Source organism: Ochotona curzoniae, unplaced genomic scaffold (genome assembly GCF_017591425.1).
Source record: "Ochotona curzoniae isolate NIBS_2020 unplaced genomic scaffold, NIBS_Ocur_1.0 scaffold_2453, whole genome shotgun sequence".
Taxonomy (NCBI): Eukaryota; Metazoa; Chordata; class Mammalia; order Lagomorpha; family Ochotonidae; genus Ochotona; species Ochotona curzoniae.
In genome coordinates this window covers 26628073-26655878 of record NW_024467094.1, presented here as the reverse complement: position 1 = coordinate 26655878, position 27806 = coordinate 26628073, and the positions used below count along the sequence as shown (strand labels likewise).

Here is a 27806-nt window from a genome sequence, read left to right as displayed (position 1 = left end):
TCTTGATGGTACTGAAAGCAGAGAAGAAAGTTATTTTTAATTTGGCCACTGAATGAACATTTAAATCTGCTCTTCCAGACACTAAGCGTCTGTTTTCCCGACAGGATATTAATGACCTGGCTCTCGGTATGAGCAGGTGGATTGTTCTAGAGGTGCTGGCTACCCCATGGACACTTTGTGATTCCTTGTGGACCCAGCAGGGCTCAGAGACTTTAGCAGGAAGCTTCTTCTCAACAAACTCAGACATGGGTCCTGGGTAACTTGTTAAACACATTTATTGATCTTTTTTTTTTTTTTTTGACAGTAACCAAACACAGTGAGTGACCATTATAAACAAGAAAAGAAAGGCATTCATTTGTACTTTGTGAGATCTGGCTGCGCCTGGAGAGAATAGACACCCTATTTCCCAGGAATTTACAAGGCAAAGTGCATTCCTTCAAGGGAGCAGCTCAGGGGGATGGCAGTTTTGAAAGCAAGAAATCTGTCGCCTGCTATCTCAGGTTGACGCTCACCTTGTATGAATGATGGAGCCATGGAATGGAATTAAAGTTAGGCTTGCTTAGCAGATGCATTCCTGGCTGCCACACATCCAGTTCAAATGGGCCGCAAATGAACAAGACATGGAGATGAGGATGCAAATGAAGTGGAAGGTTGCGGTTGCATGGTGGCACGGCTTAGCCTGTGAGGAAGGGGAACAGAGCCGAGCCAGGAAAATGAAATCCACTCGTTCAACACATTTATTGAGCTGTTAACAATAATCAAACACAATGTATGACCTTTGGAAAACAAGAAACAACAAATGGATCAATTCTGATCTTGGCAATCCTACTACAGTTATGTGACAAAGAGGGAAATAATTCCATTTCCGTAGAGTCTGCGGTGATATATACAGTGTGTAGCTCTTCAATGTCCATTTTTAAATTGTTGAGTAAACGGAAGAATCATAATCTAGAAATAAGTGTTCGTGGTCAACTTTGCCCTGGCTTACTCTGCCCCCAGCACCCGCAGAGGATCCTGGGACGCTCTCCGAGATGACTTGATGCAAAGTCCTCTTGGTGGTGTCGCAGCCACACTCTCCTCTCTTGCGTTTGGAAGAATCTTGTATATACAAAGGCTGAAAAGTCTCACTGGGTAGATTGATTAGTTCAGGAAAGCAGTATCAAAATTTTTATCAGGTTAACTGGTTATTTTCTTCTAAGTCTTCTTATGAATGAGCCTTTTGTTTCTGAAATTTCCCATCATGGAGGTTGTATGATATTTGTGTGTGTGTGTGTGTGTGTGTGTGTGTGTGTGTGTGTGATATAAGTTCTTCTGCCATGGTTTTGCAGACACTTTCATGAAGAGAGGGCCAATCTGACGAGTGAATGAGGCTCGGGGGAAGGAAGGAGAAGGAAGAGAGAAGGGGGACATTCAGGGTTACATCAATTCACAGTTGTAGCATTTTCGCTGAGGCGGCATTCCTCTTAGCTCAGTTCCTTACTTGAGGAGCCACTCATTTACTGCAAGACAGAAAGACAGACACACATACACACAAAACAAGGCAACGCTGAATTAATAAGCACTTTTGGAGGCTTTCTCCAAGGGGGAAGGGGTTGTTTCATCAACACATATTTACATGGGTCCAAGCTCCCCCTTCCCCATAACATCTAAACCTGTCCAGTGGGATAACCAATGATCATATGTTACTACTGATAAGTTAATTAAAATCATAAACATTTATTTCAATCCACACATGAGTCTCATTTTGAATGCTGAGCTACCACGTCAGTCTAGCAGCTGCAGTATTGCACAGTGAAGACGTGGAACATTTCCATCATCACAAAGTTCCAGTGGATGGCTTGCTCCTGACCAGGGATGAGGAAACTACAGACACAGGCAGAAATCTCCTACTAAAGATTCACTCATTTATTTGAAAGGCAAGGGGAGAGAGCAGGAAATATCTTGGCTGGGTTTGCACAGAGTGGTAGGACCAGGCCTGGAACTCAGGTATCCTGTCAGTTCACAGCACCCCTAAGGCATTGCCCTGCCTGCATCTTCCTTCCCACACTGAGTATTTAGCACAATGATCAATAAATATTGGCTCAGTTTGTGGAAGGAAAGAGAGGTCACAGAGGGTATAGATCTGAGGGTACAGGAGGTAGATGTTATCAAAAATGACCCTTTTATGAGGAATAATCTCTAGGGCTACATCACCGGACAAAGATCTTTTCACACATGTGACCTTAATGGGTCACGAAGGCCAGGCATCCAGAGCAGTTGCTCACCCATCAGGGGAAAATGGGTCTATCTTGTACATGAGTTAAAGCTCCAGTGCTTTTTGCTATCCTGTTCCTGGGAGAAACAGCCTTTCTGGATTCTTCCACAGAATGACAAAAATGGGTTTTGCTGGAACTGGAAGGGTTTAAAGGTTTCACATATGTGATACAGATTCCCAGAAGCACTGTGCAAATGGGGGTGGGGGGTAGTATTCTCACTGCCATTTGCAGCCATGATTCCCACAATGGGGGGACCACAGAGGACCTTCAAGAACAGGCCTACGCAGAAAGACTGTGCACTGGCCCGGGTCTTTGGCTGTCTGAACCACTGCACTCACCTCTATACTGAAGCTTCTGGGCTCGGTTGTTGGGACAGTCTTTCCCCTGTAAACTGAAGTTGATGTTGGTGCGGATGCAACGGTTATTGAGTGGCTGGACAGGCCTGAAGTTGTCACTCATGCTCAGAAAGATCTGAGATGGCTGATTCTGGCTCAGTAGACGTAAGGAATGCATCTGAAGAGGGAGAAACAGTGTGAGAGTCAAACTATCTTAAATGCACTAGGACAGTAAGACCATGTGGATCAGCTCTTTGTGGATGGGTTCCGTTGAGCCAAAGGTTCACTAATGCCTCCCTTTGTAGAGTGAGCCTAGCTTCTGGGTCCCCAGCTCATCTGTGTCTCTGAACTTGTCCTTTGCCCTCTCTCATCCTTCCATGTGCCATCTGGCAGGGGAGGAAATTGGGCTAGGTGTTCTCTGGGGTTTCCTCTGACACCTTGGGTGTCGCTCCGACCGTGACGATGGGTCCTGCAGTCAGAACTAAGCTGGAGCAATTCAGGTCCTTTGTGGTGACTATCAGGGCCAGGAGGCAGCACCGTAATATTTGCAGTCACCTTCCATCATGGGACTATGAAGTGAAACAGGACAGTCAAAGGGGAGAGGAGCAAATATGTGGTAACAAGGGGAACAAGCACAGGAAGAAAGGGCTTCAGGGTTTGGAGTTCACTGAGTTCCTTGCATGGATTTCTCATCTGCAGTTCCCTAAGCTGCCTCAGTAAATCTTGAGCAAATCCTATCTTTATACTGAATCTCTACAAGGTCATCTAAAAAGATTATCTTATACAGATAGGGCCACGGACTTCACAATATACAAATTGCTGTTGGGCTATAAACAGATATGCTGCAGGGCGACTGGATTCGGCTTGCTTTGCTCATCTTGACATTTTTATAGACTCATAATCACAGCACTTCAGAGCTGGAGTAGACTCATGGTTTCCCCCTACCCCTCATTATAAAGAAGAGGGAGAGTCACTTTACAATGTGTGTGACAGGCCTAAAATGCACAACAGGTCATTCAGCAAGGCTGGCACAAGAAGGGAGATCTGGGTCCATGTAATTCTGAGAAATGGATCACCTGTGGGATGAACTGAAGGGTATTTCACGTGCAAATGCACTTGCGGAGTACCACCTGTCAAGGGGTCCCCTTCTAGTGATGAACTCACGAATTACCACTCTAGGAGATCTCTGAGCAGTCTCTCCATAATTAAGCCAATGTAACTTTTTAAAACCCAGCTTTTTCAAACGCACTGGACCTCATCATCTATTGACCTCATTTGCATATCAAATGCTGGAGTTGCATAGCTTATGTATTGGGAACTAATCTACTGTGTTTTCTCATTCAGGCTTGCTGGGACTTTAGGATACCAAGTACATACCAAGCCTTTTCAGATGTTCAGGCTAAGGTTTGCATTGAGTACCTCCCACATTTTCATGGGTCTTTTATGGGTGTATGGTCCTGTTACCCACACCCCATACCACAGCATGTGCCCTTATTTGGAAACAAGGTCATTGCAGATGCAAATAGCTCAAGCAAGGTGATGCCATCCAGGCAGACTCTAACTCAGTAGGGTTGGTATGCTCATCAAAAGGAGGTATTTGACACTGGGAGAATGCCCCGTGAAGAAGACAAAGCTTGTGGGAGGAGGCTGATATTTCTGCCATCGAGAAAGTGAGGGGAGAAGCCTGGGACAGATTTCTCCCCTTATCATGCCTTTCTAACACCTTGGTCTTAGTCCTCTGGCTGTGAGATAATCCTTGCTGCTGTGTTAGCCACCCATTGTGCTGTATCCTTACAACAGTAGGCCCCCTGCCAACCCAGTTAGGCTTGCCATCACCTTCCCCTTCATCAAGGGCTCCAGAGAAGCTCACCTGCATCCTGGTTATATAGACAGGCTTGTTCATTATTATCCAACTTGCTGTCTCATAGCAGGGGGGGATGGTCATTGACCCATCATAAGTAATGAAACTAGAGGTCTCTGGATATAATTCCTCTATATTTAGTCCCTGTAGTAAATATGCATCGTCTGGAAAAGAAAAAAGAAAAGGTGATTTCAGAATTAGGATTCCTGAGAATTTTTTCCACCTTCTTTTTGGATTCTTCATGATTTTTTTTCTGCAGGATAAACTTGAGTAACAACTAGCTCCCCGCCCTCCTCAAAAGTTCAACGATTTTGAAACAAGAAAGGCTTGTTGCTCATAAGTGCAGCTGACGATTTGGCTCTGTGGCGCTCTTGTCAGTGCCGTGTGGACCTCTGTGAGGGGTGACAGCAGTACGAGCAGGGTAACTCTGAAAGCTCCCATGCCACACACACACCTGCCACTTGTGCTCCCATCTCGGTAGGTAAATACATTTCACAGGCAAGGGTGCCATCAGAAGTGTGATGAAGTAGATCCTCTCCCCAGGAAGGGGCACTGGATCCTGGCAAACTGCAAGGAATGTGGGCTACTGCCATGTTCTTGGTCAGGGTTCCATCAGCGTTCTCATCATCATGAGACAGAGAAGTCAAAGATTTAGGACCTTTTGAAAAGTTGCCTACTCATCGTTCTTCTCACTTAACTGATTATGTAAAGGAAAATTCACACAATATCTCCCCAAAGAAAAATCAGGCCAAATCCCACCATAAACTTCGGTGGTAAAAATTTAACAATTGATTCCATGTTCTATGGATTTCCGCCTTCTGAGGCCCATACATTCTAGGCTTTCCTCCTACAGTTAGTGTATTCATATCCTTATATTGTTTACTATGGAGCATAGTTCTTCAGTGAGAAGTATATACAGACCACTACACAGAAAAAAGAAAGAAGAAATTAAAGCAAGTGAAATCATCATTAGCATCTTAGAGCATTTCTTTATTTTTAAATCCAATGTATTGGTTATATTTTTACGAAATTGCACTGGAATTTTCAAATCGCAAATCACAACAACTCTCTTCCTCCTTTTCCCTTCTCCATATGTTCCTGCTTCACTTCCTTTTGCATAGATGGCTTCCACCTGGCCTCAGAAAGGGAATATTCTTGGTTTTCTGGTCATTTCTTCTGTTGTTGACTCCTGGTTGTCTGCCTGTTTCTCTTACTGTTGGCATTCCCTGAACACCAGCTAGGCCTCTCTTCTTTTCTCTATCTGTTCTCTCATCTTGAGGTAGCCTAACTATATCCATGGTTTGGAATGGTGAAAGTAAAACCATCATTTGCCTGCTCTAGCTGCAACTGCTCCTCCTGGTTCCCAAGTTCCCTGACAGGGAAATGGAAGCCTTTCCTCTGCCCTCCAGAGTTCTGTCCATGAAAAGGCCCCAAGGGAGAAAGCTTAGTCAAGCTGAATTTGGAGACCACCCTATAGGATGGACGTATTTTTTGTCACTTTCCATTGGAATGTTTCTGCCTTTCTATCAAAACTGTAGGGAATCACAATACGCCCAAGAGGAGGGATTGGAATATGACCAGGCTGGGTCTGCACTGGGACCTCTGTGATGTAGTGTTTCCATGAACAAAGCCCATGAGCATGAGCCCAGAGCATGAGTCATGCAAGAGTCCCTTGAAAGTGGAACAGGTGCCAACACCTCAAGTATACATGAAGTGTTCATCCTTAGTCTCTATTTCTTAGGCCCCCGATGTGAATGTGTCAGACACAGAGCCAGGGGTAGGTGAGCAGGATGCGGCAAGGAGTCCCAGAGATGGTAATGGCCATGTGCACTGGCTTGGGGACAGCTGATGATAGTGCCTGGTGAGAACAGGGCATGCGGTGGTGGTGGGATTTTGGAAAGGACGAATTGAGGGCTGACCTGAGCTGCCTCTCAAAGGATAGGATAGGTGGTAATAGACCTGTGGCACTCAACGCAGAGGAGGCAGCGGCAAGAGTGCTGCAGACAGAACCCTGCTAGGAAAACAGCTGAGGGAATGGGGAGTGCCAAGTGCTTGGGGGTGGCTGGAGTGTGGGTGAGAGGCAGGGGGATCTGTGGGCAGGGGAGACAGACTGTGGCACGTGAGGCTGTTGGGGTCAGCAGTTGCAGAAGGAAGGCCCTTTGGGGTGCTGTCGGGAGCCTTGGCTTTGTCCTGGAGGCAATGTGGGGCCCATGGAGGGTTGGAAGCTGGGAGCAGCTGCCAGAACTGAGCTGTACTTAATGAGGCTTGTTCTGACGGTGGTTTGGCCTAAAGATTAACATATTGAATGAGAGGAGGAAGCATTTGGCACATTTTTATTAAAGGTCAATGTGATTTGTTTAACCAAGCTTGCACGAAGAACGCATTGGGTACTCTAGCGTGCTGCTATTATTATATTTCATTTTATTCAGATGGTGGCAAGAGGGGATGAGGAGGCAATAGAAGGAGGGGCCTTCCAGTCAGGAGTGGAGTAAAAAGGCCACTTTTGCTCCCCAAAAGCTATAACCAGCCCCTGGGCTGCAGCCACATTGTTGGAAGCAGCTGGGGCAGGTACAGGCTCCACACTGTCTCTGGACTGAAGCTGATGCTTCCAGCAGCACCAAGAGGGACCTTCGACATGTGAGTGGTGCTGCCCTGCTGGCCTCACTTCCCACAGTCTCCCTCTGCCTTCTCTCTACCTCCCCTTGAGTCTTGCTGTTACTCTAAACACGCCCAAGTAATGTCACTGTGCTTCCGTTGTTGTTTCTCCAGCAAGGCTCTGTCTGCGATACCCTTGACAGTCCACCCTCTGCTTGTAACATCATTTGTCAGATGATGGGGAGTCTGCTCTAAGGCTTCAGCCTATGACCTTAGCTTAGACACATGCTGCTAACCACCACAGTCACAGCCCCAAGGCTTCAAAATGAGACCAGCTGTGCTATTTCTATTTCTTTTCTTTTTTTTAAGATTTATTTATTTTATTGCAAAGTCAGTTATATATAGAGAGGAGGAGAGACTGAGAGAGGAAGATCTTCTGTCCGATGATTGACTCCCCAAGTGACCACAACGGCCAGTGCTGTGCTGATCCAGAGCCAGGAGCCAGGAACTTGGTCAGGGTCTCCCACGTGGGTTCAGGGTCTCAAGGCTTTGAGCACCGGGACCTCTTTTGGGTGCCGGTTCTAATCCTGGCGGCCCTGCTTCCCATCCAGCTCCCTGCTTGTGGCCTGGGAAAGCAGTAGAGGACGACCCAAAGCCTTGGGCCCCTGTACCCGTGTGGGAATCTCGGAAGAGCTCCTGGCTTCAGATCAACACAGCTTTGTGGTCACTTGAGGTGTGAATCAGACAAAGATCTCTCTCTTCCTCTCTCTGTATATCTGACTTTACAATAAAAATAAATTTTCTTAAAAGAATATGGATGTAACCAGAAGTTTTCAGTCTCAGTATCAAGGTACTCAAAAGTATTTTTCATGGCTAATGGGCCAGGAGGTCATTATTGCCCATAGACTATTTTTTTCCATGTGGAAGTCAGTAGAAAACCATTGTCTGATGCAGGTCAGTGTCACTGCTGGCGTTGGAGACAGAAGGCAGGCTGATCATTAATGCTGTGGAAGATAGGTTCTCTTCTCCAGATTTTGAAAACACTATTCCTTAGCATGTCAAAGATCTAGAGATGGTTAGGGTTACTTGTGTATCAAGAGGTGCGAATTTGGAGGGAGGTGCAGAGGCCATAGGGGCAGTGAACGCCTCTGCCTGTTTTGATGATGTTTGTTGAGAGGAATAGATGGCAGAAGTTCAAATAGGTTTTCATGATAGTTTTATACAGAGTCCATCTACGTGTCTGTCCTAAGATTTTCTACCTATCATATGAGAAAATAGTTTTTCTATATAGTTTATATAAAGATACATTTTTAAAAAACATTTATTTTGATTGGAAAGTCAGATATACAGAGAGGAGGAGAGACAGAGAGGAAGATCTTTTGTTGATTCTGTGTCCAAGTGACCATAATGGCTGGAGCTGTGCCTGTCTGAAACCTGGGTCTCCCACGTGGGTGCAGGAACCCAAGGTTTTGAGCTGTCCTCTACTGCTTGCCCAGGCCACAAGCAGGGAGCTGAATGGGAATTGGGGCCGCCAGGATTAGAACCGGCACCTATATGGGATCATGATGTGTGCAAGGCGAGGACTTTAGCCACTGGGGTACCACAGTGGGCCATATATAAAGGTACTTCAAAAAGTTATTGGAAAAATGGATTTAAAAAGATTATTGGCTGGGCCCGGCGCAGTGGCACAAGTGGTTAAAGGTCCTCGCCTTGCACGCCCGGGATCCCATATGGGCGCCGGTTCTAATCCCGGCAGCCCCGCTTCCCTTCCAGCTCCCTGCCTGTGGCCTGGGAAAGCAGTCGAGGACAGCCCAAAGCTTTGGGAACCTGTACCCACGTGGGAGACCCAGAAGAGGCTCCTGGCTTCGGATCGGCATAGTATCGGCCCATTGCGCTCACTTGGGGAGTGAACCATCGGACGGAAGATCTTCCTCTCTGTCTCTCCTCTCTGTATATCCGCCTTTCCAATTAAAAAATAATAAAAATAAAAGATTATTGGGTACAAATATTTTTTGAGGTGCATGCATATTTTTTCATATACTACATTTCAATATACTTATTGAAAATTGCTTTTAGAGGGAAAAACCTTGGCCTTCAAATCAGGAATCTTAAATCAAGTCTAAGTTCTAATTGTGTGTTTTTTATGTTTTTTTTTTTTTCTGATCAATCATGAGGCCTCCTGGGGCATGAGACAATTCTGGGCAATTAACTAAGAGCATTTCAGATAAAAACATCCTGTGGATCCAAAAATCTCCCCCAAGATAAACAAGCCTAGGTAGCTAAATTCATCTTCTTTGGTCAAATTTTTTAGTATAGCGATGTTATAACTTTGGGTACGTACTTAATGCCAAGCAAGATTCTTTGAATGACAAATACATGCAGAATATTTGTGCAGTTCACAGCCCAGGTTTACTCTTTCAAATGACTGCAGAGGTTGACAGCAGTACCTTGCTGAATCTAGGATTTATCTTCTACTGAGTTTTTAGTCACAGTTAAGACTCCCAAGTTGACTTTCACTTTTGGTGATCAAGTGTTAGGGTCGCGCAGGGGCTGTTGCCTAATCTGAGCTCCGGGGGCAGACGCTTTTACTTCCATGGAGCCTTGGAAGAGATCCACGCCGCCTGCTGCCTGCTCCTGGAGTCCCATTTTACGTAAACTCTTCCAATGAGAAACATGCCTGGCAGTTCTGAGATCAATATCGGTCCTGATCAATATGCAGCTAGTTGGCAATTTTCTGATAGGGAATGACATTTCCCCTTGTGATTTGAGGCAAATTCAACTGAAAAGAGCAAAGGCAATTACTAAAGAAAGTAATATATATATATATATATATACACATGCATATATATGTATTTTGTTTTACACAAATAATAAAAAAAAAACCCTCTGAGAATTGGCCTCCTGGGGAAAGCTGCTCCATCCTCCCTGTTTGTTGTAGATGCAGGTGACTTCTTTAGGTGGTGTGCTGCATTTCACATTCCCTGAAAACATTCCCAAAGCTATGCCTTTGAAATGGAAGTACAAGTTCAATTAAGCATAGAGAAAGGCACCGGGAGCAATATGCTTAAACTTCTCCGTGATATTTCATCACCTTTAACGCCGTGTCCCCAGAGGAGCCATGTAGAGAACACTTTCCAAAGAACTGGGAAGTGTATGACAGTTATAACTTGGTCTGTCTTTGCCTCCACATTCATCTTTTAGCAAGGGGAGTGTGTGTGGCTGGGGCCTAAGGCAATGTTATCAACAGGGAAGGCTATTCAAAATATTTGAAGGAATCAGTACCATGTATTTAAAAGCACTGCTCCAAAGGTCTTCGGTGGCGTGCCTTTGCTGCTTCCAAGAAACAGGTTAAGGCAACAACCAGACCTTTCTGAACTTGGAATCTGTGACCCCAGGGACTCCCATGTGTTGAAGGTTAGCACTGTGTTAACTGTCAGACGACTGGGGCACATGACACTGAAGGAGAATGGAGCTGCCAAAAATAACGCATTGTGTGGGACATTGAGAGAAGGTGATCCTTGTTCTTGAGATGACTCCCTCCCACCCATTGAAGATGGCTCTGTGAACCCCATTTGTCACTCATATTGCTACACAAAAATGCCTTATGATCTCTTTAGAAAAATACTGGCTGCATGAAATCAGGTGAATACTGAAATGATAAGAATGTTGCTTTTTATCTAATTATAAATGGTAACTAATTAACACAAGGAAAACTGATATTGGCATTATTCCAATCTACTACATTAAAAAATTAAAATACTTTGAGTAATTCACCAGCATTTCCTCCAGAGAATCCATTTAGAAAATGCATTTTTCAGTGTCATGAGTTCTGTCTTGACCCTCAGCCTGTTGGAGGGGAATCTAACTTTAATAAAATGGGTTTTCTTTAGGAGACTTTCTAAATTCAGCCTGAAATTAATTCAGGTTGGTCTTTTCCATTGTCAGTCTCAGTCAGTGAGGGTATTTTCTAAGTTTTACTGAGACATATGAAATCTAAGCTTTTGAGGAAAGTGGTAGAATCTCATTAAGTCTCTACCATACCACATGGATTCAAACACAGGAACTATACTTAAAGCAAATTTAGTTGCCTTTTATAGTCTGAGGAGTTTTCCAAAAGTTCTTGAAAATATCATCTTTCCTTGAATTTTTGACGCATGTTTTTATTCACCTTTGATATTACTTCATTTGACATACAGTGACCTGTCTACTGCCCTTCAAGAAATTGATCTTGACAGCCATGCAGGTTAATGCACGTTAGCAGTACAGGTTACACGTATGCCTAGTGTACAGTAGTTGGTGTTCAGTCAACTGCATTGACTGTAACAGTCATTACCTGGCTCATTTCTCACTCTCCAACCCTCTTCATACCCTCATCTTGCTGAGGAGGTGGTTAAATTCTGAAGTCAGTTCACAAAGGAAGTGTCAAGGCCAGAATGGGAACCAGGGAGTTCTCAGCTGTGTCTCTCCTCATTTGAACTCTATCCCACGAACATGGTGGCCTTCACCAGCATGGCACCGGGGCTCCAAAATCCCTTTCAGGAGTTGTCTGCTCTTTCTCTTTGATGGATTTCCTGCTATTTTCTTAACTGGATCAAAAGAATGATTCTGCACAACCCCTCTTTTTGCCTGGTCATTCATTCCTTGCCCAGGACCCAGGAAATAAGACCAGTCTCTGTCAGTGTCTGTTTTATCTCACTAGAAGCTTTCATGCTTGCCCTTTGTGAGCCCTTATCCCCTAGGCTAGCTGTGGAACCAGCCCCATGCAAGCCTGGACCAGAGTGGAATTTAAGGACATCTTCAAGAGTGATGTTAATCCTGAGCCATGGTGGCTTGAGCTGCTCTTTGAAAACTGAGGACCTGCCCTGTTTCTCTTCTCTGTTGATCCTCACTCCCATGACTCTGCCCGAGTTTCATGCCATCTGGAGGCTGAAAGTTTCCATATTTAAAACTTCAGTTCACACTCCTGAAATCCAGATTCATCCTTCCAACAGCCTACTCCACACTTCTTCTTGGATGCCTCATGGACATCGCTAGTTCAACATGTTCAAAACTTCTGACTGTCTCCACCCACAGACATGCTCATGCTTCATTCACAGTCATCCCCATCTAAGTTCATAGATGTGTCTTCCTTCTGGTTGCTGAGCCTAAAAACCCTACAGTCTTGCTTCACTCCTGTCTTTCTTTCACATCACACATACACTTCAGAGCATCAAGAAATCATTTAGCTTTTCCCTCGAAACATACTCAATCATGTCTCGCCCTCTCTTCGTCTTCAGTGTGGTCATGGACAATGCCATTCCTCACCATTTAGATTGTTACAATCATCTCCTAAGTTCACCCTTGCTCCTGTGTAATCTATTCCCAAATATCAAATGTCCAGAGTAATACTTTCAGCAGCAGATGTTGTCACTTTGCTCAAGATACTAGATTGGTTTGTTTCATAGGGGAAAGACTTGCAAAACACTAATCCCATTTGGAACCAAACAGTCCTTCTTGGACCAATCTCTGTGCCTTCCCTGGTCACTCCGTATGGCCATAATGGCAGTGCCACTGTGTGCTGCTGCATGACATTGATGTCCCCTGCAGGTCTCATGACAAGGGAAGTCAAGAGTTGCAACCAGTTTAGGCAGAGATGAGCCTGAGTTGCAATTCTGAATAAAATATGCTATCAAGAATCATATAATGGATAAAGCATGAGCATGATAAGTAGTTTTAACATCTCAGAATTAAGTTTTTTTTTCTCCATAGAGAAGAAACATAATAGGAAGAAAAGACATTGAACAAAGTACTCGACTCTTTGCTCATCTATTACAGAGCCTTCTGGAAATGTTCATTTTGTCCCCCCCCCCACTCATCTCCATGGGAAGAGTTTGGCATTGGAGTTGGCTAGACCACTTATTGGCTTAGTAGAAAGTAGACAGAAATGTGTGTGTTTCCAGATGAAGTGTTAGGTAACATCAAGTGTTTCTGGCCTCTGACATAAGGAATCCTTACCCTGGACGTCCTCCTAAGTGCTGGAAAAAATGAATTATGCGGTGGAGCTGAGCTGCCTCAGATACCTGCAGATTTGCAGTGGGCAGCAGGTGGAGCTATCCTGACACACAGATGCAGCAAGCAGCAAGCATTAGGATTTGTTGAGTTGCTGGATTATGCAATCGATCACTTCCTACATGCGTGTTCTTGATCAGGAGACTAGACTTCTTAAAAGTCTTGCTTTTCTCTTCTGGAGACTTTTGGCTTTCTGAGGGGGCTAGCAATTTTGAAGGACCCTGTGAGGAGTCCTTGATCACACGCTGTGTATTACACAGACCTTGGAGCGTGACAAGTGTTCACTGAGCATTACTCAGCTCATTGGTGGAGTGTACGCTGCAGCTCAGTGAGCAGGGCCACCTGGAGCTACGCTGGGGTGAATTTCCTGGGGAGCAGCAACAGAGTGGGGAGCAGTGTAGATTCTACGTTCTCCAGTAGTGTAGCTGTGAGGAGGCAGACGGGGGTTGATTTCTTTTTATTTCGCTAAGAAGTATGGATACAAGTCATCCCTGATAAATGCCTCTGAGCAGGTGGCACTGACTTCATCTGGACGGGAAGTCTCTGACCAATGCCAGCACAACCTGCTGCCTTTTGTAGAGCCTCAGGAGAGGCTCAGTGACCGTACACAGGGAAATGACACCTGTTCCAGGGCCCCCTACTTGTGATACCGGACCTCTGGCAGGCTGGTCGCCTCAGGGAATTTAGCCAGAGGGAAGACTGCTATGGGTTCCTGCTGAGCAAATCAAGCCTTTTGGCGACAGTATCTAGGGCATAGTGGTACCTGGGCCATTCCCTTGTATCATTATCCCCATGGTGTTACTCTCCTCGGTTATGTGATAAAGGTCGCCATGGGAAACACCTCTTTCATCCCCTGCTAGAGGGTAAGAGTACAAAATACCTGTTATTAGGGGCTGATGGCAGTTGCTCTCTCTGCAGACCAGGGTCTCTATATCTAGCTTTGCCTGCCTGCTTGCCTTTTCTATGTCTCCGACTGGCAGAGAGGATGCAGGACACCCTTCTGTTTGCATTCCTAGAGTGTGACTTCTGAGACACAAGGGTACCTGCCTTCAGTATTCACTCCTTAAGTCAGCATGGAGATCTGGCTCCAGAGAATCTTTCCGGCCACTCCCTTGGCCTCAGTTGCTGGTACTGCAGCGGGCTGTTCATCCCCCCCATTGACCCAGGCCTTCTCCAGTACTTGGATACCTTTTGACAGGTCACTGATGGCAATGGCTGATGAAGTCAGCGCGTTTCCCTTTGGACTCTTCATGGCCCCTTTCCTGCCCTCAAGGTTTTGTGCATGCTGCTAAGGTTGTCTGTCCATCTACTTCCCCCTTCCTCCTCTCTTCCCCTCCATCCCATCCTCTCTTCCTCTCCATCTTATCCCCTCCCCTGCTTTCTTTCCCTCCCCTCACTTCTCTCCTCCTGCAGCACAGCTGCATCACTTAATATTAATCGGGCAAGTTCTGGGAACGGGGTGGGGAGGAAAGTGCCATTAATGATTGCCTCTGCAACTGGCAATCTGTCCGATTGTGTGTTGGGACATAATATGTGATTTCATGGCTCTTCACGGTCTCTAAACTGCAAATTCAAGATTATTTGAAAACATTTTATTTAATTTTCATGCTTTTTTAATCAAAAAATGAAAAGAATAATCATCTTTTATGGGCAGTTATAAATGTTCTATTTACACGCAAGACAGAAATCTCTCCCCTAGCTGAGCAATCTGCGTGTGTGCTTACAGAAGATGTTGCAAGAATACTGATGAGGAGGGAGGAGGAACGTGCATGGAGACGGCCTAATTCATTCTTCTAGGCAATGTTTGTCTGGGTGGAATGATTGTCCAGGGTCATTTGGCACCCCATCAGCCCCCAAACCCAGCCTGTTCCTGTGGGAGGGGCACGGCAGCGTACCTGCCTTGTGGGTAGGGCTGGTGTCTGGGCTATCTTTACAATCCAGGAGCCTCGCTTGGTGCCTGTCAGGGGGTATGCATGCATGAAATATTGTTCAAATGAATAATAGATGGAGGAGGAAAGCATTCTCTCTCTTCTGCCTCCAGCAATCTGAGGTGAGACCTGTCAATAGTCGCTCTGTCTTTGCCACATCACCATTGCAGAGAGGCGTCCCAGACACAGCTGAGCTCCTCGCTGGGTGAAGGACGTGCCAAAGGGGTGTTCAGGGTGTTAGAGTGCCTCACCTAGTGCTAGAAGACCTTGAGGAACCTTGGGCTCAGTGTTTGCCTTTCCAAGATGAGGAAACGGTCCAAGTGACTAACTTCTTGATGGACAAAAGGCCTGCATCCCAGTTTCCTGCTGACTGCTAATTAGGTCACAACTGTTTTTTCCCCTATACTGATACTGGTTTGTTTCAGTTTTGGTGTGGGCTGTGTCATCGAAGCTTTCACAAATCCCGGCATTCTGGGGTTTCAGTGGACACAACCATGGTTCCCTATTTTCTTCCTTTATCTTTTCACTGTTCTCTTTTCTGCGTGAGTTGTCTAGGGTAAGACAGTCTGAAAAATAAAAGAAACTGGGTAGAACCCTCTAGACCCACACACTACACATGGGAGTGAAGAAGGATGCCAGCCATTGTGCCTGTGACTGAGAGGGGAACCCAGCCATGTGAAGGAGACCTGAGCAAGCTGAAGGTTTCTGTAACAGTTGAGGGTGAAGCCAAGGTTCCTAGTGGATGTTTGTTTCAACCATGTAATTGGCAAAGCCCAGCTACGGACAGCTGACATCGCAGAGTCTGTCAGCTGGCAGAGGCCCCAGTTCATTTCCAATCTGTGTGCTAATGATGGTCACCATCACCCGGATCATCATCGTCTTAGACATGGATGACAAAGGCACACCGGGGACCTCTGTTTCAAATGAGCTGCTTCTTAGCCAACCCTGGACTCTCTAGAGCGACTTTCTACAAAATTAAAGGATTATGAAGCTGAAAGGGGCCCACGGAGATCATCAGTTCTGGCTTCTTGCCTTCTGATGGAACTTAACCCTTATAAAAATAGTTACAGTAGAGGAAATTGTGCCAAACTTACTTTTATATGTTATTCTTGTGATGGTATCTCTGTTGAGCATTCGATTAAGAAACGGGTTTGATGAATCAGCAACCTAGGGGAGAAAAGAAAGTATTTATGGAGGGGAAGCACTCTCCCAGAAAAACATCACCCTGATGCATTCACTTACTTATTTGTATTCCTTGGTTCCTTCCATGGGTCACCAAAACCAGTCTCATGACGAGAATGGTCAACGTTGTTCTAATATTGTGTGAAAAAGTCTATGACCGAGTCATAGGTGTCAGGGTATTAGAGAAAGGCCACCCAGCACCTGAGGAACCTGGGGAGGCAAGGCACAAGCTGATGGAGAGTGGTAAGGGAGGCAAGGACAGGCCAAATGTTTCATACAGAGCGTCTGTACTTGAACAAGCATGGGGTGGTGAGAACTAGACATGATCATCCAAGTATTTCAGTGTAAGTGTAGTTGGAGCTGAGGGTGTGGGGCAAGATGGGAGATGGAGCCAGAGGGGCAGGCAGGCATTAGTTCATAGGCAGCACTTAGTATCGTGTTCTATCTTTTAAATATTATTCTGTAGGACTGAGGAATCATCCCAAGGTCTTGACTTGGGGAAGAGAGTGACATGTTAGGGAGTGGATGTTTATCTAATGCAGGATAGAATGAGGAAGTGAAATGGAAGGCAGGGAGGAAGGAGGCATTTAGAATAGAGGAATTAAGACATGGAAAACACTTTAATATATAATCTTGTTGTACCACTGCTCATTATTGCAGGAATTGACTATATCACAACCGGTGTCATTTTGTCAATCAGTCTTTAATCCTTACGTCTATCCACTCACCCAACTTCTCCATCTATCGCTCCACCCATCGATCCACCCAGTAAATATTTACTGATGGCCTGTTACGGAACGAGCATTGCACTGCATGTCCAGGGCTCAGCCTCCATTTCTTGCCTACTCTGTTACATCTCTAAATTCTCCTTTTAGGCAAAGAATCCAAACCCGAAGGAACATCAACCACAAAACCACCCCTTGTGAGCCTGTAATGTGGCCCCACTTGACTATATACACTGTTTTCTTAACATCCCCCTTTTACTCAGCCTTTTCCAAGCAGCATTGTTCATCCTTGTCATTTATCTCCTACCGCGCTCCGCTCTGCTCTGTAATTTATGCCTCGCCTGCTAATCGGATGTTGTGACACATCAACATCTTGAATCTGATTTATTCTGAGGGTTGGAAAAATTGCAGCCGGTGATGATTATTATTAGGTAAGCAACAGGTAATTTTAGTTCGGGGAAAGCACACTGTTTATTTTCCCTCCATCTGTCTCTCTCTCTTCACAGTTTTTTGGGTGTGTGATGGTAAGATGCACAGCAAAGGAACTTGCTCAATGTTTGAAGGAGGCAAAAGCCCACCCCCACATGGAGAAAAGTCCCAAACTGAACACAGTTGCTGCCAATGTGAGTGCCAAATTCAACTACTATTCTGACACCTCTTCAGTTTTTAAAAGATAGCCTGAAGCCTTCTGTCTGTGCTGATAGACCTTTATGAAAGAAGGACCCAAAATATATGTATATTTTTTGCAGCTGGAAAGGCACCTCACCATGCCTCTTAATGACTGGGAACCTGGTACTTAGTGAATCGAGGCAGCACTAGCCTTAGGACCAGGGCCTTTGGGTTGATTAAAAGTAATTGGAAAATTTCCAGTTACACCCAGATGATGTGTGGGCTCTGCTGTGTCGGTTGTGTGGGTGAGAGGATAAAATATGTACTTGGCATAAGTGAGCTTAAGTGGGAAGTTAATGGTGTGTGATGGAGCAGCATTTACAGCCAAATCTCAGTTCTCTGTGATCATGGGCAGGATTAGGGCTAGGGGAGGACAGAGATAAATAAAACCTACAGATGAACAAGCTCTCATTTTAGCCAATAATTTTGATCCTTCAATGGCTTCGTTTATATTCAGAGTGACATCTCTAGAGCTAGACTGCCTGAGTATGGAACTTCTAGTCTCCTATTCTTGCCTACCCTGTAGGAAAGCTAGGATGGGGAACTAGGTCACAAGGAGAGAAGGATGTTTATCCTTAGGGACCAAGTGTTCAACTCTCTTCTGGATACCAGGGCCCAACAGAGAGCTGGCATGAATTCTATGCCCAATCTGTACTTTGAGGTGAGTGAATGAAGAAATACAACCTGGGGAAGTTGCCATAGAGTTGATTATCTGGAGCTGACTGTGTGGGACAGATAAATATGCCCTGACTTATTCTGAGAGGTAGTCAGAAAGCTTCAGGTTTGCTCAGTGAAAGAATGGGAGCATCTCCAGGGGCTAAACTGTCCTGGGAAGATGCTGGAGCCGATTGCCTCCCCTTGCTTGACTTCAGTTTTGGGACCTAAAACTGCCCACAGGGAAGCAGCCTGGACTTGCCAGATCAGACAGTTGTCATCCTGGTGGAGCGAGTGTTTCTGCAAACACCTGTGAAACCTGCCAGTGGTTTGCTGATGCTGGAAGGTGGCTTCCATCACTCCATAATGTGCCCAGGCCTTGAGGGTGAGAGGAGCTGTATGCCCAGTGATGCAGAGTGAGAGCTGAGACCAAGACACTTCCCTGGTACAGGATTGTTGACCTGAGGGAATTACTCATGGGCAAGGTGGCTACAGGAAGGATGCAGGAGGAAGGGTATGAGTGAGCTCTTGGACACATGTGACAATACTGAGATATTGGGATACTTCTTAAATATCACAGAAAATGTGGACTGCCGAACAAACTATACATTGATTTAAAATTCTTTGCATCAAAATGAACTTTGGAAAGTACTCTATCACCTGCAGATTTTACAACAATGTAGAGAAGGCAGCTCAGGCTATAAACAGCAGTTTGTTACCAGTGTCATACTTGGGACTGGGCAAGGCATCCAGTGTGTGTCCCCTGTTCTTGTGAGTAGCAAGGGAAGGTCCATGTGTAGGACAGATGGGATTAGATGCTGCTTTCTTTCAGCTGCTCTGTTAGGGAGGCACAGAATGGGAATGATATCAATATTGTTCAAGTAAGGCAAGACCTGGATTCCTCCCCTGGTGGACGTATTATGAGCTATCTGAACTTGCACAGAATGCCAAAGATTCTTGGAACCACTTTCCTCATCTCTAAAGTAAGGAATCTAATATCCAAACCTTAGGTAATTGTTAGTGTTATGTAAATGACAGTATAGATGCAAACTACAAAGCAGAGTGCCTGAAATTCTGGAATTTACTCTTTACAATTCTAAGACAATATAGAAAGGGATCTGGCAGCAATTGAGCTGGAACTGATTTCCTTTGAGGTGTCAGGCCACAAACACCTGAAAAGAGAACTTCCCTGGGTAAATGCCTTTTTCTCCCTGTGTGAATGTGTTCGGGGCAGTCATATTATGGAGATGCACCTGTCCTACACACAACTCTGCCCTGCCCTGACCCTGGAGAGTGAGGAAGCTAGCAGGAGGCATGGGTTTGGAGAGGGTGGCCAGATGGGGTGAAGTGCCTGTTGTACACCAGGTGTTCTGAGGGGAAGAAGGGGCAGTGTTCTCTGGGGTCCTAGTGCCACTTCTTCTGAATAGCAAGAGCTCTGTTAAACTGCTGTGATGAATGCTGATCCATCGTCACCAGATTCCAAGTTCAAGTCAGGTCACCTTCTCCAACGGTCTGGCCAAAATTTCCCCAGAGGCTAACATAGTGAATAACAACTTTTTGCAGCCACCACACATTATATATATATATATATATAACATATATATATATATATGTTATATAAATAAATAAATAAAATCTCCATTTGGAAAGGTAACTTTTAATTGAAAAAATTTGTCTTCATTAGACATCTGCTAACATCCTGAAGATCATACTTTAAATGACGGCAGTTTTCTTGGGTGGAGATTTTATGTTGTTGACAGCTAATGGAGAAGTGGAGCCTCTCTACAATGCCATAAAGCCAGGGTGGATGACTGATCTTTGCCTCATTTTACCCCACAATGCTTATGAGGGGGCACGAAGGTAAGGGTGGAAAATGATACTCAGAACAGTGCTAGAGCAGCTGGGAGGAGATGTTCATGTTTATTTAGAGGCAGAGAGACAGCGGGTCCTCCCAGCTGCTTGTTTGCTTTTCAAATGCCCACAGCAGCCCGGGCTGGAGCAGGCTTAAAAACAGCTTAGTACTTAATTGATATCTCCCATGTAAGCGGCTCGGTTACCTAGGTTGCCTCTCCCTTCCTCTCAAGGTTCACCTTAGCAGGAGGCTAGAGTTGAGAGCACAAGCAGGGCTTGAACCCAGCACTCAGATATGGGGTCTGGGCATCCCAAGTGGTGCCTTACCTGCTGCACTAAATGCCCACTGCAGTGACAGGTTGAGAGCAGGGCTTAAGGGGAAAGGAAAGTTGGTATTTCCCTTGCTTTTCACAGACGCTGGTGCAACTGACTGATGGAAGTTCTTTACTCCTATTGGACTTCAGTACTACCGCCATCCCTCTATTGCACCCTCTGATTGTATCATATTAGGCATGACCTGAAATGTACCCCTGCATCCAGCTGCCTGAAGCCCCAGGTTCTGGTGTTATGAAACGAATCCCCATCGCTTCTCATTGTAGGAGACCTCACTCTCCATAGTCTCGTGAACATAAAGGCCACCACCCTTCAGCTTTTGTTGGCATGGAAGTCAGAGGCCATTGCCCCTTGGAATACTTCACATTGAGAGACTATAAACTGATACGGGGGGTAGGTCGGGATGCGAGAAGCGGAGGATGAAGGCTTAAGAGAGACTTACTTTTATAAATATAGAAACTACCACCAATCCATTTGGGCTCTTTGCAGCTTCTGTGACATTTGTATATAACTCATGGTTATAGTGGATGAGCTGCACCTGGAAGGAGAGAAAAACAGGAATAAGAACAATCCAGCATTAAAATGTGAGAGACACAGCATATGCCCCTGTAGAAAGGTCAAGTGCAAAGTACAGGACACAGAAGAATCATCAACAAGACAGTCTTCTAATGGAAGAGATTTCAGAGGGGTGTGTGTGTGTGTGTGTGAGTGAAATGCATGCAGACAGATGCACACCCTTACACTAATACCTCACATATGTGCAAGGGTTTGTGATAATCAGTGTGTTTTTAATAAACTTCATGTCCATCTGGCATTGGCTATCTGCAGGGCATTTTCCCTAACATGCATAGAAAGAGAATTTTTCTCATTTGGAATGGAACTGCCATGCAGAGGCAGCCGTGCTCGCCCCACTGCACCAACAACTGACACTGGCCGTGAGTAAATCTTCCAGGCAGCCTTCAGGCAACCGGGGAGCTGTTAGGTCCTGAGTCAGCCCAGGGATGCTGAGAGGAGACTACCTAACTGTGTGTAGGGGGGTTGTGCTTCTGGCGTGCAGAGTGCTGAAGGCTCCAGCTCTCTGGGCACCAGCCTGCTCAGGACACCGGGCTGTGCCTCCACGCTTCAGCCCGGATCAGCAATCCGCTGGCAGAGTTCATGTAACACAGTGTGGGGGAACAGAAGGGGTTCTGGGTTCAGGCGCCAGTCAATTGGGTGTCCCTTCTGTTACTTAAAACATATTGTTCAAATTCCACTGATTTTTTTTTTTTCGGCTACATGATCAAGTTATTCCACATCACTGAAACCCAATTGCTTCCTCTGAAAAATGGGCAGAATATTCTCTCTCCTTGGCGATAGCTTTAAAATATCTTTTTGGAAAGCATGAAAGTATAATTTGTATACCAAATTAAAAATATAAAGTTATAGGTTTCCTCTCGCTTCTGTCTTAACACAGCCCCAGTGATAACATCTTGTATTTGAATATTTGTCTAGGTTTTTTTTTTGTGTGTGTGTGCTTAGAGATCAGATAGTTTAAAAACAAAAGCGCAATAATTTATAATAATGATTTTGTTTTTAAAAAATACAGTAGTTTGGCTGTCTTTTGAAATTAATATGTATAGTTCTCCCTGAGTTATTCTTGGAGCTGTAGAATTCTCCATGGCAAGAATGCCCCATCACATATCTGAACATTCCTTCACTGGCTTTCAAGCTATTTTCATTACATTGCACCGTAGAAACAACATCACAGCAAGTACATCATCCATATTCTGCTAATACTATCAGCATTTCCACAGGCTGATCTAAGAATTTAGTAAGCGTGTGTGTAAGAATAGTTTGTGATTCTGAAAGCATGAGAGCATTATTGCCAACATCCTGTCTTACATTAGAAAAAGAGGCGAGGTTTTATAAGTTGAGAATGTCAGTGGTCAAGTCTTGCAACCTTCACTGTCCAAGACCACCAATGCTTGTTTTGATTTAACTCACCAGACACTAGTGTTTGTTGCAGTCTGTGCTAGAGGGCGGTGGGAGTTGAGAAGTGGTGGGAACAGTCAGCATCAGCAGTCTATCCTGGCCCCTGCAGTGGATGGCATCTGGATGTGAGACTATTCATAATCTTATGAGTGAGTGGAGATTCTCATGGAGCGCATGTTGACTGCTGCTCAGGAGACATTTCATCTGGTGATTTCTTTTTGACTTGTCAGTTTTGCCAGTGGAGACAGATGTTGGACAACAGCAACTCCACCGTTGGAAGGGTGACCACAGGCAGGACACTATCAAGCCTGGACTTGTTGATGCCCCTTCCTTTGCCACTCTTCTCCACTCTCAGTAACAGGAAGGGCTCCTGGCAGGTGTCACCATGGGGAAGAAGCAGGAGCCATGGTAACCTCACTCGCCCAACATGTTTCTTTCCCTGTGTTGAATAAGCTTCTTCAAGGGGACAAGGCGCAGGTGGAAGGGACTGCAGAGATGAACACTCTTGGCTTGTGTGGTATGCCGCTCCTGTATGTTTACCTGGTGAGGAGGCACTAAGAAATTCCCTTGGCTGTCTAACCTCCAGGAGCACCTGAGGAGTAGGAGCTAGGAAGTGGCCAGGCGCCTTGCTCCCACCTGTGAGAACCTAATTCGAGCATCATAAAGTGAGACGGAAGAATAACCTGGGGCTGGCAGCAGTTAATGCACTCACAGCAAGATCTGACTTAAAGAAGAACATGGGTTCCCTTCTACCCCTTCCAGGTCTGTAGTGGCAATTACAGTTCCTGCAGTTACTGCCTTTAGTTTCTTCCTAGCCAGACAGAATGGTGTCAATCCAATATCCACTAACCACTCATAACATGCATAACTTAATTGCAGAGCAAGAGAGTGGTTATTTCCACTTGCGTGAGGCTCAGAGTGACAGGTGCCACAACCAGGGCATTTTCTGTGTCCAAGCCTTCCCAGGCCCGCTGTGACGAATACTACCTTGAGTCTTGTGTTCTCACCCCAGAAATACTGCCTCATCTTGGTCCTTTACAGGAGCCTGGAATTCATTTGTTCCAAAAATCTTGGAGGGCCAAATATGTGTCAAGAATGGTTGGAATGAAGACAAATAATGCCTCCCTTTCAGAGAGAGGCAAGCACATTAAGGAGAACAAAAGATTTTAGTTTACAAAGTGAAAGGTGGTCTTGAAGAGAATGGGTGATGGTGCAAAAGTGGGGTGAACATTTGGTGAAGGCCGCTCTGGAGAGGTGATGTGTGAGTTGTGCCAGGTGTGGGAAGACAGGAAAGAGGGACAGCTGGTGTGAAGGGCCTGAGGTGGGAAAACACAGCTGAGAATAGTTGGGGAAAGGGGGGAAATGGCTGTGGTTGGAAACAGCTACACAGGATTTCCAAAGCATGGTGAGCAGACATTTTTCTGTCCCAAGTACAACAGCCAGCAACTGGTGAAAAGGAAGAAATGGACTCATCTGATGTGCATTTTTAAGAAATCTCTGGTAGTGAGGAGGAAAAGACAGTGGAGCCTTGCCTAACCTTCATTTTGTTTTAAAAGATTTTTTTTTTGTTTCTTTTGCAAGGGTGAAAAGCACAGGCGGGGGAGGAGGAGGAGAGAAAGAAGTTTTTGCTTTTATTATGTTTTTAAATTTTTTAAAATGAAAAGATAATAGAAATTTTTGCTTTCATTGTGTTTTTAAATTTTTTAAAATGAAAAGATAATAGATTTTCATAGACAAAATTATAAGAAAATGGGTGTGCCGGGCTCTCACTCCTTGCCCTCTCTCAACACCCCTCCTTCTTACTTTTTAAAAAAATGTTTGCAAAGACATGTTTTCGATTTTTTTCAGTAACTAAAATGTAGGAAGACCACAGTTCCACAGGCCTATAAAAAGGACTAAAAATAATCATATCACAAAATGTCCCTTTCGTTCTTGTATATTTTTTTGTGTTCTATATTAATTGCCACATATCAGAAAATATACAATATTTATTCTGGGGGGGTATTTGGCTTATTTCACTAAGCATAATGGTTTCTAGATACATCCTTTTTATTGCAGAAGACAGAATTTCATTCATTTTATGGCTGAGTAACTTTCCATGGTGTGTATATACACACATATTGTGTGTATAAACACAGTTTGTTTATGCAGTCATCCAGTTGATAGAAATTTGGATGGATTCCACCAATTTCTAAGATCTTACTTGTTTTTATTTGAAAGAGATTTACAGAAAGAAGGACAGACAGACAGCTTTTCCATCCACTGATTCACTCTCCAAATGGCCACTATGGCTGGAGCTGAGCTGATCTGAAGCCAGGAGCCTCTGCAAGGTCTTTTACATGGCTTCAGAGATCCAAGAACTTAAACCATCCTCTACTGCCCTTCTAGTCCATACCTGGGAGTTGGATCAGAAGTGGAATAACGGACTTATCCCTTTGATAAAATCTCCTAGCTTTGCACACTGCAGCTTCCTCTATTCATCTCGTCAAGATGACTCCTCCTCCATGTTAGTTGCCAGGAACATTGCCCACCCCACCAACCCTTGTGCACATTGGTGCCCCCAGAGAGACTCAAAGTCATTGCAATCTTCCAGTTGTCCCTCAGGCAACATCAACAGTGTTACCAGCTTCCTTGGACTCCTCTCACCTCACTCCAAGAAGAGAACATCTACTCCAGTCCCTGGCTGTGGGAGTTGGGTGGTGTCTCTGCTTAATGCTGCTGTGTTGGCACTGTCCACATAGCTCCATGGTGTCTTTCCTCTTTCTGTAGAATTTCCAATTCTGCAAACATTTCTCCAATCTCCCGTGGGAAAATTTCCTCTCCTTTTCTTCCCATGGTTCCAAAATTAGCACATCTTTTTCCTTTTTAGCCATCTTGGATCTTAAAAACATATTTCCATTTGCTGGCTCATTGCCCAGATAGCCACAATGGCCAGTGGCCAGAGCTGGGCCATAACAAAGCCATATGTCAGTGATGCTACCCTGGTATCCTACATGGAAGACAGAATCTAAGTATTGGGACCTTCTTTTGCCTTGCAGTAGCATTGGCAGGAAGCCTGACTGTAAGAGGAGCAGCTGGCTGGGTTCAAACTCTAATACAGGATGCCAGCATGGCCTGCAGCAGCTCAACTGTTTGCAGCACAGTACCAGTTCCTGGCTTCTGTTTGGGTCTCTTGGAGAGATGGGTGTCTGTCTCAATTGGACTAAAGGCAAGCCTTCTCATATGCCCCACCATCAAAGCAAACATCATGGAAATCACTGGCTAGTAGTGACAAGTAGCTCAGCTTGGATGCTAATGGCTAAGCACTCATCTGAATGAGCAGAACTGCTGCCAGCAAGGATGTCATTGGTTAAACTGGAAGTGGTCTCTGTTGTGCAGGCATTAGAGAGCTTTTCCTTTGTGGGGTGAGGTGACTCACCAGGTATGACTGGTGTTGCCCCTTACTGGGTAAGCAATGGAGGATAACCCAAAACCTTGGGACCCTGTACCTATGTGGGAGACCCGGAAGAAGCTCCAGACTCCTGCTTTGGATCAACTCAGCCCGGCCATTTGTGGAGGTAAAATAGTGGATGGAAGATCTTTCTGTTTCTCCTCTCTGTAAATTTGACTTTCCAGTGCAAACCAAATCTAAAAAAAAAAAAAGTGTGGATTTTATTTCCCTTCCAAATTCCCCGAGGTGCCCATGTCTGTATTCCTGTGTCTGAGGAGCTCATTGGCATTACACCACTTATTCCTGACACGGAGGATGACATGAAGACGCAGGTGAAGTAACTGCTGAGGTCACCCAGCCAAACGGCGACAGGGACCGCAGCTGTCTGCACCTTTGACTGAACAAACACCTTCTTGTGCTGAGCAAGGGAGGATGTTTTGTGTTTGAGGGGCACTCACCTTTCAGCAGCAGTTGCTGGGACAACAATACGCTGGAGCATATTTATAGAAAGTCGTTAGCACGTTTGTCTTTGTGCGTGAGAGCACACACACAGGCAGAGATGGGCACAGTGGGGTGTTTACCACCAGCATATTCTCACCCTGAGTTTTGGCAGTTAACCTTGGTCTGCCTAGTGATGGTGATTACTTGAAGTTTGAGACATGGGATGCAATTATGGCTAAAAATAATTTTCAAGGAAAGTACCCATAATTTCATGGACTGAAGTGCTAATGTATTATTAGTGAATAGAGAGTATTTTCTTAAAATAATTTATTTTGACCAAGTGTGGTTTCTGCCCAAAATCAAGGGTGGGTCCACACAGAAGAAGGTTTCCAGTGTAATATGGCACATCAGTTATATATGTAGGGAAAAATGCTATGACCAGCTCCACAGAGGGGATGAATAATCAGTTACATCTATGCCAAAGAAGTACCCATTATTGATGGAATTAGTTCTCTTTAGTAGAAAAATCTGGTTTTGATAGCTGGCTCATGTGAGGTGACAATGGCAGTAAATCGATTTTGCATTTCTTAGAAACAATAAAAACTATTACTGTGTTGCTTCTGCTTCTGTGTTATTTCCCAGGCTAATGATGAGGTGAATTCTGAACCGTCCTGAAAATCAGAAAGAATCCAGTGCTTCCACCTGATGCCTTGGGTACCTTCTGCCTGAGCCCTGACAGCGAACAGGAACACAGCATTCAGGTGACCACATGATAATCCAGGCCAAGGCATGTCCATGAAGGCTGAGACAGGCTCAGAAAACCTCTGCAGGACAGTGCCATTGTGCAGTGGGAACGCCATTACAGCAGACTGCCATGTAAGGTATTATTCTCTGAGAGGTTTTTTTTTTTTTTTTTTTTTTTTTTTTTAAATACTAGGACTTCGCCATTGTAGATAGAAGTACACTACACACAAATGGGATTTGTTGACTGTCCCAGGGCATGGATGTGCATTAGAGGCACTCAAACACCAATTGTGCTCTCTCAGACCCATGCAGACACTGGATTGTCATCGTGGTTGTGTCGGAAGGTAGGGTCTTTAGGAGGCTGTTAGGTCATTAGCAAGAATTGAGGTGTTTGCTGAGACAGTGAGTCAGTTGTTGCAAGAGTGGTGTTGGGAAGTGAGGCCATCCCTTCTGACACTGGTTGGAGGCCCTTGCCATATGTGGCCACTGGATCTGACTTATCCAGGCTCCAGAACCATGAGCCAATAAATCAATCTCATTCCTTTATAAATCATCCAGCCTTAGTGAGTGTGTTACAGCAATAGAAAACGGACCAAGGTACTGCCTGAATTTCTATGAAGGTCAATTAAACTACAAAAATTGAAACCAAATGTTTAAGGTGAAGAGTCAATAGGCCATCTGTTTGGGTCCGCATAGTCCATGGGGGATGCTGGAGCCAGGCGGACTGTGTAACAGAGAAGGCAGCTGAACAGGGACCGTGGTGACAAACATATGTGTGCAGGCA

General features: G+C 45.0%; 1 protein-coding gene across 1 annotated transcript in view; it reads right to left on the bottom strand.

Annotated features, from left to right (window-relative positions):
* Positions 1-1476: 1476 nt before the first annotated feature.
* CA10 (carbonic anhydrase 10) overlaps positions 1477-27806 on the bottom strand; it is a 398895-nt gene continuing 372565 nt past the window's right edge. The window contains exons 5-9 of the mRNA XM_041000962.1: positions 20879-20974; positions 16117-16189; positions 4461-4615; positions 2594-2768; positions 1477-1499 (exon numbers count right to left, since the gene is read on the bottom strand). Of these exons, the coding sequence (XP_040856896.1) occupies positions 1477-1499; positions 2594-2768; positions 4461-4615; positions 16117-16189; positions 20879-20974 (522 nt within the window). The remainder of the gene's footprint in view (positions 1500-2593; positions 2769-4460; positions 4616-16116; positions 16190-20878; positions 20975-27806) is intronic.